We start from the raw sequence: 16,606 nt of genomic DNA on the forward strand, positions 1-16,606 counted from the left end.
TCCCAAGGGTGGTTTCGAAGATGTACAAACATGTCCTCCTTAAAGCGACCCTGTCGCATAACTAAAAGCGGACAGTAAACATTGCAGATGATTTACTAAAGGCAAATAGACTGTGCACTTTGCAAATTACAGTTGCTCCAGAGTTTAGTAAATGAGAAAAGGTTCTGCTAACTTTCATTAACCAATCATGTGCAAGCAAAAATCCTTTTTTTTTGTAATGATATTTTCCTTGCATGTGATTGGGTATTCTTTGCAAAGTGTAGCTTTACATCATTTACTAAGCTCTGGAGCAACTGCACTTGTAGAGTGCACAGTCTATTTGCCTTTAGTAAATCCACCCCATAGTGCCTGCAAAGAAGGAAGTAATACTAATGCACATAGTAGTGATGTGGAGGTCAGTGGCAGAAACTGTTAACCCCTCGCCCTCCAGAGGCTTTACCCCCCTTCCTGACCAGGCCATGTTTTTGCAATACGGCACTGTGCTACATTAACTGACAATTGCACGGTCATGCAACGCTGCACCCAAATTAAATTTATATCCATTTTTCCCACAAATAGAGCTTTTTTTGGTGGTGATCACGGTTTTATTTTTTACGCTATAAACAAATGAAAAAAACAAATATTTTTGACTTTTTGCTATTAAATATGTCCAGTAAAAAAAAATTTAAAAATCAAATTTCTTCATAAATTTCGGCCAAAACGTATTCTGCTTTAGTCTTTGCTAAAAACAAATCCCAATACAGGTAAATTAATTGGTTTATTTATGTCCTTGTTTCCCACAAATTGAGCTTTCTTTCGGTGGTAATTGATTGCCTTTTGTGGTTTTTATTTTTTGTGCTTTAAAAAAAAAAAAAAGACAGCTGATTTTGAGAAAAAAAAAATCTATGTTTTTGACATTTTGCTATTAACCTCTTCACGCCAGCCGAACGCGGGCCTAGACGCCGAGTGGCCGCACATTTGCGTTCGATTAAAAAAGGACATATGTGCCGAGAGCGCGCGCCCTGCGCGCTCCCAGCACACATGTCCGGTACTCACGGAAAGGTCCCAATCTCATTCGAGCGGGACCTTTCCCGATCATGTGATGTCACGGCGGTCACATGACTAAACCCCGCCCCACCTCCCAGCTTCTGAAACCCTTAAAGGTCCGGGAGGCGCCGGCGTGAAGAGGTTAAACATGTCCATTAAAAAAATCAAATCTGTCATAAATTTAGGCCAAAATATATTCTGCTCCGTGTCTTTGCTAAAAAAAAAATCCCAATACATGTAAATGAATTGGTTTACGTGAAAGTTATAGCGTCTACAAATGACGGTATAGATACTGGGATTTTTTTTTTATATACTAATAATGGCAGCGATCAGCAACTTACAGCGGGACTGCGGCGGGCATTCTGACACGGGGGGGGGGGGGGGAACTGACTAACTGTCAGACATCCTCAGTGACACCAATACAGCGATCAGTGCTAATAAAAAGCACTGGCACTGTACTAATGGCACTGGGCAGGGAGGGGTTAACTTGTGGGGCAATCAAAGGGTTAACTGTGTGCTGGTTTACAGTGTGATGTTTGTTTGCTTTACTGTGTAAGCACACTGCTTTGTATGGCTGTGTGTAAGCACACTGCTTTGTATGGCTGTGTGTAAGCACACTGCTTTGTATGGCTGTGCTATGCAGAGTCATACAAAGCAGTGTGCAGGAGCTGATAGGGGAGAGATCTCTATTGTTTCCATACAGACCTCTCCCCCGTCGGTAATACACGGCAATCGCTGGCTGGAAATCACCGGCTGGGACCCAGTGATCAACAGGTGAGGCCACCAATGGCAGCGCGGGTAGGGCGCGCACGCAGCTCACACCCCCCCTACCCGGAAATGCAAAAGCGCATGCACGCACGCACACACACACACACGCACGATTTTGCGTACCCCTGCCACCCTGTAGCAGTATTTCTGCTATAGGGCGACGGGAAAGCAGTTAACTGGGACACGAGATCACCACTTCCAGAAGTGTCTGTTTCAGGAAATGTCAGGCAGAGATTTCTCTGCAGCACAGCAGTACTCAGCAGAGGGGTTAGTAATCCATCTCTTCTTTACAGGCACAGTGGCTGAGTGGTTAGCACTTCTGTATGGCAGCACTTGCAGGTGTCCTCGATGAGATGGCTGTTTACAATCCTGGATACTAACAGAAGATTTTGCACCTCTTATGCATACACCTCACCTCCTCCTTCCATATGGCCAGAGAAATGTATAGATGGCTATGAATTGATTTTCAAATGCACCCAACTTTCCAAACATCTCATCAAATTTAGCAGGCTGGCTGTTGGCCGCTAAACATTTCTGTCCAGTTCTGGACCGTGAACCACTGTATGCAAGTAGCTTCTGATTGGATGTGTCCAGGAGAGACGCTATGCTTGCCTCTAAATCAGCCTCTTAACATGGAAGGACCCTTGAGATAACAAGGCCTCGGAACCCCCGCTAATAATGATTTTATTTACAGCTCACAGTACATTGCTGTGATGGCCAGTTGGACTAATTCTCCTAATATTTGTGGTCATTGAGAAGAATCCCTGCCTTACAAATAGCTGCAAAGATCATTGGTGTCAGTGGTTACTCTTCTGAGAGGCACACATTGCATATTGCGCAGGGAACCCCAAGCAACTTCCACGGAACACAGGTTGGGAAACTCTGGTCTAGATACTTGTGGGTTTTGGGTTCCGGAGTTGTTTCAGCATCAGTGATTCAATACATACTGAAAGGAAGCCAGTACTTCACAAATACCCCCAATTCTGTTATATAGAGCCAGGGACATCAGTACTGTCCTAATACTTGGAAGCAGGGCAGGAGTTCTGGATCAAGCGTGCAGCGAGCGGGATGGAGGGCAGGAGTTCTGGATCAAGGGTGCAGCGAGTGGGATGCAGGGCAGGAGTTCTGGATCAAGGATGCAGCGAGCGGGATGCAGGGCAGGAGTTCTGGATCAAGCGTGCAGCGAGCGGGATGCAGGGCAGGAGTTCTGGATCAAGCGTGCAGCGAGCGGGATGCAGGGCAGGAGTTCTGGATCAAGCGTGCAGCGAGCGGGATGCAGGGCAGGAGTTCTGGATCAAGCGTGCAGCGAGCGGGATGCAGGGCAGGAGTTCTGGATCAAGCGTGCAGCAAGTGAAGTCAGATTAGTGACTTGTTAAGTCAGAGACAGCCAGGCAACCAGCTCTTTTTTCAAGCAGGTCACCAATGGCATCCACAGAGTCTCATTATAGAAATGAAGAGATCAGTAAGGGAAGCTCACCCCTTTGTACTGGACTGGTGTGATCTTCCACTTTGCTCTACATTCACCAAGTTGTACGGGACTGGTGTGATCTTCCACATTGCTCTACATTTACCCCTTTGTACTGGACTGGTGTGATCTTCCACTTTGCTCTACATTCACCAAGTTGTACGGGACTGGTGTGATCTTCCACATTGCTCTACATTTACCCCTTTGTACTGGACTGGTGTGATCTTCCACTTTGCTCTACATTCACCAAGTTGTACGGGACTGGTGTGATCTTCCACATTGCTCTACATTTACCCCTTTGTACTGGACTGGTGTGATCTTCCACTTTGCTCTACATTCACCCCTTTGTACTGGACTGGTGCGATCTTCCACTTTGCTCTACATACACCCCTTTGTACTGGACTGGTGCGATCTTCCACATTGCTCTACATTCACCCCTTTGTAATGGACTGGTGTGATCTTCCACTTTGCTCTACATACACCCCTTTGTACTGGACTGGTGCGATCTTCCACTTTGCTCTACATTCACCCCTTTGTACTGGACTGGTGTGATCTTCCACTTTGCTCTACATTCACCCCTTTGTACTGGACTGGTGTGATCTTCCACTTTGCTCTACATACACCCCTTTGTACTGGACTGGTGTGATCTTCCACATTGCTCTACATTCACCCCTTTGTACTGGACTGGTGTGATCTTCCACTTTGCTCTACATTCACTAAGTTGTACTGGACTGGTGTGATCTTCCACTTTGCTCTACATACACCCCTTTGTACTGGACTGGTGTGATCTTCCATATTGCTCTACTTTCACCAAGTTGCAAGTTTTTCAGCAAACATATTCTAGCTTCACTTTTTTTTTAACTTTTTTCCTGTGTAGGCTTCACTCCAGCACACATATAGAAAGATATAGGATGTACAACACTGCACTGCCTAATTCGATCCATCTACGGCCGACTCAAAGTGTTACTAAACCCACAACAGTACAATCAGTCTGTAGATGCAGTAAAGCATGCTTGTCATACTCACTGTGGAACCTAAGGGGTTAATCCTCTGCATTGTGTAAAAAGGCTGTTTGATCCTGACTTCTCTGTTCCTCCCCTTCTTCTCCTGATAAGACATATCGTGTGGAGTCCCTCTGCACATGGTCAGTTTTGTGTGTATTGCTAGAGAGGGTTTTTTTTCTTGTGATCAGCACAGAGCCAATCAGCACTGTCCAGTCAGAGGTTTTGCATCCTCCTAGAGCAGAATGAAAACTCCTCCTACAAGCTTTAACCAGTGCTCTGCTGAACACTGATAGCAGTCACATGACTGTTATATACTACTGATGAGAAAAGGTATTTAGCAGTTTATATTTACTAAAATAATTGCATTTCCATGTTGTGTGTGCTGTGGGAGACCAGATATAGTGAATGCAGGGTCCGGGGAGACCGGATATAATGAATGCAGGGTCCGGGGAGACCGGATATAGTGAATGCAGGGTCCGGGGAGACCGGATATAGTGAATGCAGGGTCCGGGGAGACCGGATATAGTGAATGCAGGGTCCGGGGAGACCTGGATAGAGTGAATGCAGGGTCCGGGGAGAGCGGATATAGTGAATGCAGGGTCCGGGGAGACCTGGATAGAGTGAATGCGGGGTCCTGGGAGAGCGGATAGAGTGCATGCGGGATCCGGGAAGAGCGGATATAGTGAATGCGGGGTCCGGGGAGAGCGGATATAGTGAATGCTGGGTCCGGGGAGAGCGGATATAGTGAATGCGGGGTCCGGGGAGAGCGGATATAGTGAATGCGGGGTCCGGGGAGACCGGATATAGTGAATGCGGGGTCCGGGGAGACCGGATATAGTGAATGCGGGGTCCGGGGAGACCGGATATAGTGAATGCGGGGTCCGGGGAGACCGGATATAGTGAATGCGGGGTCCGGGGAGACCGGATATAGTGAATGCGGGGTCCGGGGAGACCGGATATAGTGAATGCGGGGTCCGGGGAGACCGGATATAGTGAATGCGGGGTCCGGGGAGACCGGATATAGTGAATGCGGGGTCCGGGGAGAGCAGATATAGTGAATGCAGGGTCCGGGGAGAGCAGATATTGTGAATGCAGGGTCCGGGGAGACCAGATATAGTGAATGCAGGGTCCGGGGAGACCAGATATAGTGAATGCAGGGTCCTGGGAGACCAGATATAGTGAATGCAGGGTCCTGGGAGACCAGATATAGTGAATGCAGGGTCCGGGGAGACCAGATATAGTGAATGCAGGGTCCGGGGAGACCAGATATAGTGAATGCAGGGTCCAGGGAGACCAGATATAGTGAATGCAGGGTCTGGGGAGACCAGATATAGTGAATGCAGGGTCCGGGGTTTAGTTACACTTTCTTTGTGTTGGAGAAAGACCAGCACCTGAAGAAGTTGGTGGTAAATATTACAACATGGCCCTAGAGCAGTGCTTTTCATCCAGCTGAATTTGAGGCTTCATCCCAGCTTTATCTGTCTCCTACAGGTGGATGTGTCTGGATGCGTCTCCCTGCCCTCCATCCTGGACTTGCCTCCCGTGAATCTCTCCTTTCAGGTACCATCCCACACCAGTTCTGGCCTTCAGATCCGTTTTCTCAGACTCAGAAATGAACGGCCAACCGCCATCCACACCTGGGTTCGTTACCTGACCCAAAGTGACTCGTACAGTGTGCGGCTCGGGTAGACATCCCCAGGACATCACATCGATGTGTCTCACTCAGTGGCAGGAATCTGGTCGCTGTACTCCATGTTTAGGTGTGGACCATACATGGCTCGAATGAAGGAGTGGAAGCCTTGTCCGATTTTGTGTTCATGAACAAAGTTCTATGTTCTGAAAGCGACTGGCCTGAATACTGTGATGTTTGCATGAAGGACTTGGAACAGCTTCATTCATCACCTTGGTCTAAATCCACAGATTCTGATCAGTCTGTGACTGCCCGCATGCTGCTTCTAACAGATTATCCTCTGCACGCCGGCACCTCCCAGACCTTTAACCTCATCACGCTGGCCGCAAGCAAATGTGCGGCCTCCCAACGTCTGGGCCTAGACGCCGAGCGGCCGCACATTTGCATTCATGTAACAACGCCCTGCGTGCTCTCAGCACACGTGTGGTACTCACAGAAAGGTCCCGGTCTGCTCTTTTGATTGGGACCTTTCCCGATCATGTGATCGGCCGTGACGTGACGTCACGGCGGCCACATGACACTAAGCCCCGTCCACCTACCGGCGCAGGAACTTCTTTTCACGCTGGGGCGAGCCGATGTGAAGGGGTTTCAGACACTGGGAGGTGGGGCGGGGTTTTATGGTCATGTGACTGCCGTGATTCACTGTCAGGGCGGTCACATGATCAGAAAAGGTCCCAATTAGAAGGGCAGATCGGGAGCTTTCCGTAAGACACCGACATATGTGCTGGGTGCGTGCTCTCAGAACATGTCGGTGTCTCACGGAAAGGTCCCCATCTCCCCTTCTAATTGGGACCTTTTCCGATCATGTGACCGCCGTGACAGCAAGGTATAGATTTGCTTTAACTTCTTTGCACCGGCCACTCACAAATGTGCGGCCTCCCGGTGTCTGGGCCTTGACGCCGAGCGGCCATACATTTGCGTACAATTAAGAAACACATGTGCTGAGAGCGCACGCCTTGCGCGCTCCCGGCACACATGTCCAGTACTCACGGTAAGGTCCCGATCTCCTCTTTCGATCGGGACCTTTCCCGATCATGTGACAGCAAATCATGGCGGTCACATGACCCTAAAACCCCGTCCATCCTCCCGGCGTTATTTTCAGATGGTACGCCAATATGCGGTCGATTGGCCTCAAGGCTTAGCCGCCGGAGAGGTCGCATATATGCGTACTGTCAGCGTCAAGGGGTTAAGAAAAGTAGCAAAGCACCCTGTCATGTGTCAGGAAGGATGCAGGCCTACAAAGTGAGGAGCGATCAAACAAACGGGGAGCGATCTGGACTCCATGGTATGCTTGCAATGATCAGGTGTGTCTGAAGTTTGTACTTTTTTTAAACCTCTACGTGTTGTTCCTCTTGGCAAGACCCAAACCAGAGAATGATCTGTGAGAGCCTCCTACTCCGGAAAGTGTAGACACAATGGACACTGAAGGTAAGAGAACATAGCGTCTGTGCTGACAGATATTTGTAAGCCTTCACCACGGACCATCTTCTTAAAAATGGCCGCTGCCTGGCTGTCCTGCTGATCCTCTGCCTTTCATACAATGGAGTAGACTAAAACTTGATCTGGTGCAGCTGTGCATAGCAGGCAATCAACCTCTGACTTCAGCTTGTTCAATTAACCACTTCCGTCCGACCCATGTAAATAAACTGCCGGACGGGAGCGCTGCTGAAGCGGGACAACATTTCTAAATGTTCCCCCACATCCATTGCCTGGGAGCGCACGGCACTGCAATTGGAACATCGATCGCTGTACGGGACCACTGTGCGAGGTGCCGATTCATGTGATCAGTGAGCACATGAAGAGTAGTAAGCAAGATGTCACTTGTAACATCATTGCTTACTACATGTGAAATCTGTGAATGATCACAGAGGTCACATGGTACAGGGCTATTCACAACAGCCTTGTACCATGTGACAAGCTGCAACCAATCACAGCTCTCACAGTATTTCTCAATGGCTGCAGCAATGCAGCCAGAGAGAAGGAGAAACGATTGCTTTTACATCCTTTATGAGTGTAAAAGCAATCAGTGTAAAAAAAGTAAAAAAAAAATCTCCTGATAAGACACAATGGGGTTTATTTACTAAAGCTGGAGAGTCCAAAATCAGACTCCCTTCTGCATAGAAACCAATCAGCTTCCAGGTTTCATTGCCAAAGCTTCATTGAACAAGCTGAGGTTAGAAGCTGATTGGTTTCTATGCAGAAGGGAGTCTGATTTTGGACTCTCCAGCTTTAGTAAATAAACCCCAATATGTCTTAGAAGAAGAAGGGGAGGAACAGAGAAGTCATGTTGACACTGTACTGCTAGGGTGATGGTATGTAAAAAAAACCAAAAAAACAATATAAAAAAAAAAATGTAAATTTTTTTTTTTTAAATTATAATGTTTGGTTATAAACTAAATTTTTTTTTCCTAAAAAGATAGATGAATACATTTTGGGCAGGATGTATGAGGAAAGATTATTTATTTGCAAAATTGTGTAAGAAAAACACTTTTTTTTTTCAAAATGTTTGGAATTTTTCATTTAAAAGCAATCAGTGTAAAAAAAATCTTCTCCTGATAAGACACAATATGTCTTATCAGAAGAAGAAGGGGAGGAACAGAGAAGTCATGGTGACACTGTACTGCTAGGGTGATGGTATGTAAAAAAAAAAAAAAAAAAAAAAACCCCCACAAATAATATAAAAAAAAATTATTATTATTTTTTTTTTTAAATTATAATGTTTGGTTATAAACTAATGTTTTTTTTTTCCTAAAAAGATAGATGAATACATTTTGGGCAAGATGTATGAGGAAAGATTATTTATTTGTAAAATTGTGTAAGAAAAACACTTTTTTTTTTCAAAATGTTTGGAATTTTTCATTTAAAAGCAATCAGTGTAAAACAAATCTTCTCCTGATGAAGGGGAGGAACAGAGAAGTCATGGTGACACTGTACTGCTAGGGTGATGGTATGTTAAAAAAAAAAAAACACACACACAAATAACAATATAGAAAAATAAAAATGTAATTTTTTTTTTAATTATGTTTGTTTATAAACTATTTCTTTTTTCCCTAAAAAGATAGATGGATACATTTTTGGCAAGATGTATGAGGAAAGATTATTTATTTGCAAAATTGTGTAAGAAAAACACTTTTTTTCAAAATGTTTGGAATTTTTCATTTAAAAGCAATCAGTGTAAAAAAAATCTCCTGATAAGACACAATGGGGTTTATTTACTAAAGCTGGAGAGTCCAAAATCAGACTCCCTTCTGCATAGAAACCAATCAGCTTCTAACCTCAGCTTGTTCAATGAAGCTTTGGCAATGAAACCTGGAAGCTGATTGGTTTCTATGCAGAAGTGAGTCTGATTTTGGACTCTCCAGCTTTAGTAAATAAACCCCAATATGTCTTATCAGAAGAAGAAGGGGAGGAACAGAGAAGTCATGGTGACACTGTACTGCTAGGGTGATGGTATGTAAAAAAAAAAACAAAAAAAAAAAAAACAAATAATATAAAAAAAAAAAATTGTTTTTTTTTTTTTTTTTAAATTATGTTTGGTTATAAACTAATTTTTTTTTTTCCTAAAAAGATAGATGAATACATTTTGGGCAAGATGTATGAGGAAAGATTATTTATTTGCAAAATTGTGTAAGAAAAACACTTTTTTTTCCAAAATGTTTGCAATTTTTCATTTATATAGCAAAAAAATAAAAATCCCAGTGGTGAATAAATACCACCAAAATAAAGTTTTATCTGTCTCAAAAAAAGAGTGTTGCATAACTGCGCATTTGTCATTCAAAATGTGATAACGCTGAAAATTGGCCTGGGGAGGAAGGGGGTGAAAGTACCCAGACTAGAAGTGGTTAAGGTTTGACAATAAAACATGGAAGCTGACGGGTGTCTACGCAGGGCTCCAGCAGATTTTGCTCTCTCCAGTTTTAGTAAATCAACCCCCCCAATGAGTCATTGACCAAGAAGAAATATGCAGCAAGTGGCATCAAAGATCCTAACCTGCAGACATGTTCAGGAACCACGAAAGACTGCATGCCAGTGGATTTGGAGTGGCCAGGCAAATTGTATTTTCAGATTGAGAGGTCAACAGTGAAGGCTTAATACTTTGGAATGAGCAAATATTGTCCAAATACAAGAGGCATGTGTACTCCAGATCTGTGCAGTGATCCAGTGTGAGACTTTCCCTCTGTGCAGGAGCTTCCTGTAATACAGACCACTCACTGCTGCGCTCTCTCCTTGTGCAGGGTGACTGGTCTCGTCTCCACCCCCTCCTGTAGTTCTCTGCAGGCAGCCTGTAGTGGGTGGAGCCTGCTGGGCCCCTCCCATAGCTCTGTTCTCTCTCCTTGTGCAAGGTGACTGGTCTTGTCTCCGCCCCCTCCTGTAGTTCTCTGCAGGCAGCCTGTAGTGGGTGGAGCCTGCTGGGCCCCTCCCATAGCTCTGTTCTCTCTCCTTGTGCAAGGTGACTGGTCTTGTCTCCGCCCCCTCCTGTAGTTCTCTGCAGGCAGCCTGTAGTGGGTGGAGCCTGCTGGGCCCCTCCCATAGCTCTGTTCTCTCTCCTTGCGCAGGGTGACTGGTCTTGTCTCCAGCCCCTCCTGTAGTTCTCTGCAGGCAGCCTGTAGTAGGTGGAGCCTGCTAGGCCCCTCCCATAGCTCTGTTCTCTCTCCTTGCGCAGGGTGACTGGTCTCGTCTCCACCCCCTCCTGTAGTTCTCTGCAGGCAGCCTGTAGTGGGTGGAGCCTGCTAGGCCCCTCCCATAGCTCTGTTCTCTCTCCTTGTGCAGGGTGACTGGTCTTGTCTCCAGCCCCTCCTGTAGTTCTCTGCAGGCAGCCTGTAGTAGGTGGAGCCTGCTAGGCCCCTCCCATAGCTCTGTTCTCTCTCCTTGCGCAGGGTGACTGGTCTTGTCTCCACCCCCTCCTGTAGTTCTCTGCAGACAGCCTGTAGTGGGTGGGGATTGCTTGGTTCCTCCCACAGCTCTGCTCTCCACACAGGCTATGCACAGCATATCACTTCTACTTTTACAAGGTAATATCTGAGTTGACAGTAGTGTGTCCATAAAGTGGTTTTATATCCTTTGTGTTTATTAAGGAATATATTTAAATGGAAGTTTTTGTGTCTGGAGTTCATCTTTAAAGGGCACCTTTCAGATGGAGAATCCATTCAGTGGTTGTAGACTAGTCTCCTGCTGCCCCCTTTCCTGTGAGTAAATTCACTGCCCCAGCAGTAGAATACAGGCAGAGAACGGTTATTTCTGAGGCCAGTCATTTGCACAATTACACATTCCCTTTAAAGTGGAACTAGACCCATCGATTTAATGGTTTCCAAACACAGATACATCTACAGGTGAAACTCGAAAAATTAGAACATGGTGCAAAAGTTCATTTATTTCAGTGCAGCAACTTAAAAGGTGAAACTAATATATGAGAAGACTCATTACATGCAAAGCAAGATAGTTCAAGCCGTGATTTGTCATCATGGTGATGATTATGGCTTACAGCTCATGAAAACCCCAAATCCACAATCTCAGAAAATGAGAATATTGTGAAAAGGTGGAATATTCTCGGCTCAAAGTGTCCCACTCTAATCAGCTAATGAAGCCATAACACCTGGAAAGGGTTCCTGAGCCTTTAAATGGTCTCTCAGTCTGGTTCAGTAGGAATCACAATCCTGGGAAAGACTGCTGACCTGACAGTTGTGCAGAAAACCATCATTGACACCCTCCATAAGGAGGGAAAGCCTCAAAAGGTAATTGATACAGCACTTTGGGAACATCCAACTTCTTTTGCAAAGCACATTAATAGAAAGTTATGTGGAAGGGAAAAGTGTGGAAGAAAAAGGTGCACAAGCAGCAGGGATGACCGCAGCCTGGAGAGGATTGTCAGGAAAAGGCCATTCAAAAGTGTTGGGGACTTTCACAAGGAGTGGACTGAGGCTGGAGTCAGTGCATCAAGAGCCACCACACACAGACGGATCCTGGACATGAGCTTCAAATGTCGTATTCCTCCTGTCAATCCGCTCCTGAACAACAAACAACGTCAGAAGCGTCTTACCTGGGCTAAAGAAAAACAGACCTGGTCTGTTGCTCAGTGGTCCAAAGTCCTCTTTTCTGATGAAAGCAACTTTTGCATCTTATTTGGAAACCAAGGACCCCGAGTATGGAGGAAGAATGGAGAGGCCCAAGGACCCAGAGTATGGAGGAAGAATGGAGAGGCCCAAGGACCCCGAGTATGGAGGAAGAATGGAGAGGCCCAAGGACCCAGAGTATGGAGGAAGAATGGAGAGGCCCAAGGACCCCGAGTATGGAGGAAGAATGGAGAGGCCCAAGGACCCCGAGTATGGAGGAAGAATGGAGAGGCCCAAGGACCCAGAGTATGGAGGAAGAATGGAGAGGCACAAGGACCCCGAGTATGGAGGAAGAATGGAGAGCCACAAGGACCCCGAGTATGGAGGAAGAATGGAGAGGCACAAGGACCCCGAGTATGGAGGAAGAATGGAGAGGCACAAGGACCCCGAGTATGGAGGAAGAATGGAGAGGCCCAAGGACCCCGAGTATGGAGTAAGAATGGAGAGGCCCAAGGACCCAGAGTATGGAGGAAGAATGGAGAGGCCCAAGGACCCAGAGTATGGAGGAAGAATGGAGAGGCACAAGGACCCCGAGTATGGAGGAAGAATGGAGAGGCACAAGGACCCCGAGTATGGAGGAAGAATGGAGAGGCCCAAGGACCCCGAGTATGGAGGAAGAATGGAGAGGCACAAGGACCCCGAGTATGGAGGAAGAATGGAGAGGCCCAAGGACCCCGAGTATGGAGGAAGAATGGAGAGGCACAAGGACCCCGAGTATGGAGGAAGAATGGAGAGGCACAAGGACCCCGAGTATGGAGGAAGAATGGAGAGGCCCAAGGACCCCGAGTATGGAGGAAGAATGGAGAGGCCCAAGGACCCCGAGTATGGAGGAAGAATGGAGAGGCACAAGGACCCCGAGTATGGAGGAAGAATGGAGAGGCACAAGGACCCCGAGTATGGAGGAAGAATGGAGAGGCCCAAGGACCCCGAGTATGGAGGAAGAATGGAGAGGCCCAAGGACCCCGAGTATGGAGGAAGAATGGAGAGGCACACACTGCAAGATGCTTGAAGTCCAGTGTGAAGTTTCCACAGTCTGTGTTGATTTGGGGAGCCATGTCATCTGCTGGTGTTGGCCCACTGTGCTTCATTAAGTCCAGGGTCAACGCAGCCGTCTACCAGGAGATTTTGGAGCACTTCATGCTTCCTTCCGCAGACGAGCTTTATGGGGATGCTGACTTCATTTTCCAGCAGGACTTGGCACCGCCCACATGGCCAAAAGCACCAAAACCTGGTTCAATGACCGTGGGATTACTGTGCTTGATTGGCCAGCAAACTCGCCTGACCTGAACCCCATAGAGAATCTATGGGGCATTGCCAAGAGAAAGATGAGAGACATGAGACCGAACAATGCAGAAGAGCTGAAGACCGCTATTGAAGCATCCTGGTCTTCCATAACACCTCAGCAGTGCCACAGGCTGATAGCTTCCATGCCACGCCGCATTGAGGCAGTAATTGCTGCAAAAGGGGCCCAAACCAAGTACTGAGTACATATGCATGCTTCTACTTTTCAGAGGTCCGATATTGTTCTATGTACAATCCTTGTTTTATTGATTGCATGGAATATTCTAATTTTCTGAGATTGTAGATTTGGGGATTTCATGAGCTGTAAGCCATAATCATCACAATGATGACAAATCACGGCTTGAACTATCTTGCTTTGCATGTAATGAGTCTATCTCATATATTAGTTTCACCTTTTAAGTTGCTGCACTGAAATAAATGAACTTTTGCACCATATTCTAATTTTTCGCGTTTCACCTGTAGAGCCCAGGTCTATGCTGTAAAAAACCGAACCGATCATAGACTTCAGAATTGTTAGCTGATCCAGCAATCATTGGTCGCAGTCACCTATTGTTTATGGATACCTTTTAATCAGACAGCGCCATGGCCAAACACTTAGACAGGCCATAGCCGGAGGATCCCCAGATACAGACAGTGCTGACAGGGGAATCCCTCCCAGCCAAGCCATCCCCGCTGGGAGAACACAGTAATTATTGCTGGCCGCTAGCGATAATTGCATGTAAAATCTGGCAGGCTAGTTGGGCCCAGGTTGATCAGTCAGCTTGGGTACATTCAGCCTGCCCATACATGGTTCAAATTTTGTCTGGTTCCTGCTGAGCTGGCCGAGATTCGAACAATCTGTGGCCAGCCTAAGTGGTGCTACCTGGTATGTCTGATGGGCTTGGTATAGTTAAAAAGAAAAAAATCATTGCTCGATTCCATCACCAACAAAGGCAGTGTTGATTGGGGAATCCTTCCCACAGGGCTATTGTGTTCTGCTGGTGGGCAGCCTTCCCTACTGGCAGAACACAATGATTGATGCTGGCGGTTATAGCCGCCGGCAGTAATTGCATATCAAAAATCTGACAGGCTGGTTGTAATGAAGTCAATCGATGGATCAACTTCAGTAAGACCAGCCTACCCCCATACATGGATGGAATCTCAGCTGGTCCCTGCTGAACTGGCTGACATTCGATCCATCTATGGCCGGGGCTTTATCTACATGGAGTGTGCATCCCCCCCATTCTTGCATTCTTGGTTCCAGTTTTATCCCACAAAGCATCAGCAGTCAACTTTTCTGTGACTGTGGTGAGGACATTAGAGTGTAAGCTGCATTATGACCGCTGTTGTTTTACACTGAGCTAGATCAGCGGACTCCAAACTTCGGCCCTTTGCATACCTTTATCTGTCCCTTGGGCAACTATTCCTCCCACTGATAGGAGGCACTCTTCCCCCCCTCTGACAGCAACAATGGGGAACTATTCCTCCCAACAATAGGGTACTGTTCTTTCCTGCTGACACCAATGCTGGGGCACTATTCCTTCCACTGACACCAACAATGGAGCACTATTGCTCCCACCGACACCAACATTGGAGCGCTATTACTCCCACCGACACCAACAATGGAGCGCTATTACTCCCACCGACACCAACATTGGAGCGCTATTACTCCCACCGACACCAACATTGGAGCGCTATTACTCCCACCGACACCAACAATGGAGCGCTATTACTCCCACCGACACCAACATTGGAGCGCTATTACTCCCACCGACACCAACAATGGAGCGCTATTACTCCCACCGACACCAACAATGGAGCGCTATTACTCCCACCGACACCAACAATGGAGCGCTATTACTCCCACCGACACCAACAATGGAACGCTATTACTCCCACCGACACCAACAATGGAGCACTTACTCCCACTGACACCAACAATGGAGCACTTACTCCCACCGACACCAACAATGGAGCGCTATTACTCCCACCGACACCAACAATGGAGCGCTATTACTCCCACCGACACCAACAATGGAGCACTTACTCCCACCGACACCAACAATGGAGCACTTACTCCCACCGACACCAACAATGGAGCACTTACTCCCACCGACACCAACAATGGAGCACTATTACTCCCACCGACACCAACAATGGAGCACTATTACTCTCACCGACACCAACAATGGAGCGCTATTATTCCCACCGACACCAACAATGGAGCGCTATTACTCCCACCGACACCAACAATGGAGCACTTACTCCCACCGACACCAACAATGGAGCACTTACTCCCACTGACACCAACAATGGAGCACTTACTCCCACCGACACCAACAATGGAGCACTATTACTCCCACCGACACCAACAATGGAGCACTATTACTCCCACCGACACCAACAATGGAGCACTATAACTCCCACCGACACCAACAATGGAGCACTATTACTCCCACCGACACCAACAATGGAGCACTATAACTCCCACCGACACCAACAATGGAGCACTATTACTCTCACCGACACCAACAATGGAGCACTATTATTCCCACCGACACCAACAGTGGAGCACTATTATTCCCACCGACACCAACAATGGAGCACTATTACTCCCAATGATGTCAGGGTATTTTCTACTCCAACTGGGCATGGTCTGCCCTCCCCCCCCCCCCAAAGTCTGAAGCATAGTAAACTGGTCCTTTATTTGTAAAGTTTGTAGACCCCTGATCTAGATCTATGTTGACGTTATATGAGCCAATAAATAATACGCACAAAGCCGACCCCTAACACATACCAGCTCACCCAATGCTGCTTAAACTATTTTAATTAACTTTTTTTTTTTTTTTTTCAAAGATTTCATCACTTTAACAAGCAGAAGCCAAGAACTTTCTGTAATATTCAAACACAACAAAGCTTCATAAAAAAAAGTGCACAAAAAAGAAAACACACTGCTGTACAAGAACGGCACACAGCAGATGTCACACCTAACAGAGGTGTCACTGAGCTCCGTGTCTACCTTGGTGCAGAATGTCTCTGTCACAATGGATACGTGTCACCGGACAGAAACGTGGAAGCGCAGTGTCCAGAGAACAGCGTCTGTCACTCTTCATTATCCAGGAGGGCGGAATCCAGCAAGTCAGGAAGAAGCTGCAGGGTTCAAAAAGAAAGAAAAGAGTGGTGTGAAATGATATCTAGGGAAGAAGAAATCCTGTACAGCAGGGCTGGCCAAGCACAGAGCAGGCACGGTGCTACAGCCGTC

At 46.8% G+C, this 16,606-nt stretch overlaps 2 protein-coding genes across 3 annotated transcripts in view; one reads left to right on the plus strand and one right to left on the minus strand.

The window, feature by feature from the left end:
* The window catches only part of AP4M1 (adaptor related protein complex 4 subunit mu 1), a 61,179-nt gene extending 55,074 nt beyond the window's left edge, over positions 1-6,105 (plus strand). The window contains exon 16 of one of the 2 annotated variants that reach the window (XM_089663225.1): positions 5,755-6,105. In XM_089663225.1, coding sequence (XP_089519351.1) covers positions 5,755-5,952 — 198 coding nt within the window. In that variant the 3' untranslated portion in view covers positions 5,953-6,105. The remainder of the gene's footprint in view (positions 1-5,754) is intronic. The other variant, XM_089663226.1, reaches the window with a different exon arrangement.
* A 10,048-nt stretch (positions 6,106-16,153) lies between these two features.
* STAG3 (STAG3 cohesin complex component) overlaps positions 16,154-16,606 on the minus strand; it is a 185,767-nt gene continuing 185,314 nt past the window's right edge. Inside the window, exon 32 of the mRNA XM_089663227.1 lies at positions 16,154-16,494. Within this exon, the coding sequence (XP_089519353.1) occupies positions 16,447-16,494 (48 nt within the window). The 3' untranslated portion in view covers positions 16,154-16,446. The remainder of the gene's footprint in view (positions 16,495-16,606) is intronic.

This window comes from Staurois parvus, unplaced genomic scaffold (assembly GCF_062004578.1).
Source record: "Staurois parvus isolate SC_StPar_1 unplaced genomic scaffold, SC_StPar_1.0 ptg001642l, whole genome shotgun sequence".
NCBI classification, from domain to species: Eukaryota; Metazoa; Chordata; class Amphibia; order Anura; family Ranidae; genus Staurois; species Staurois parvus.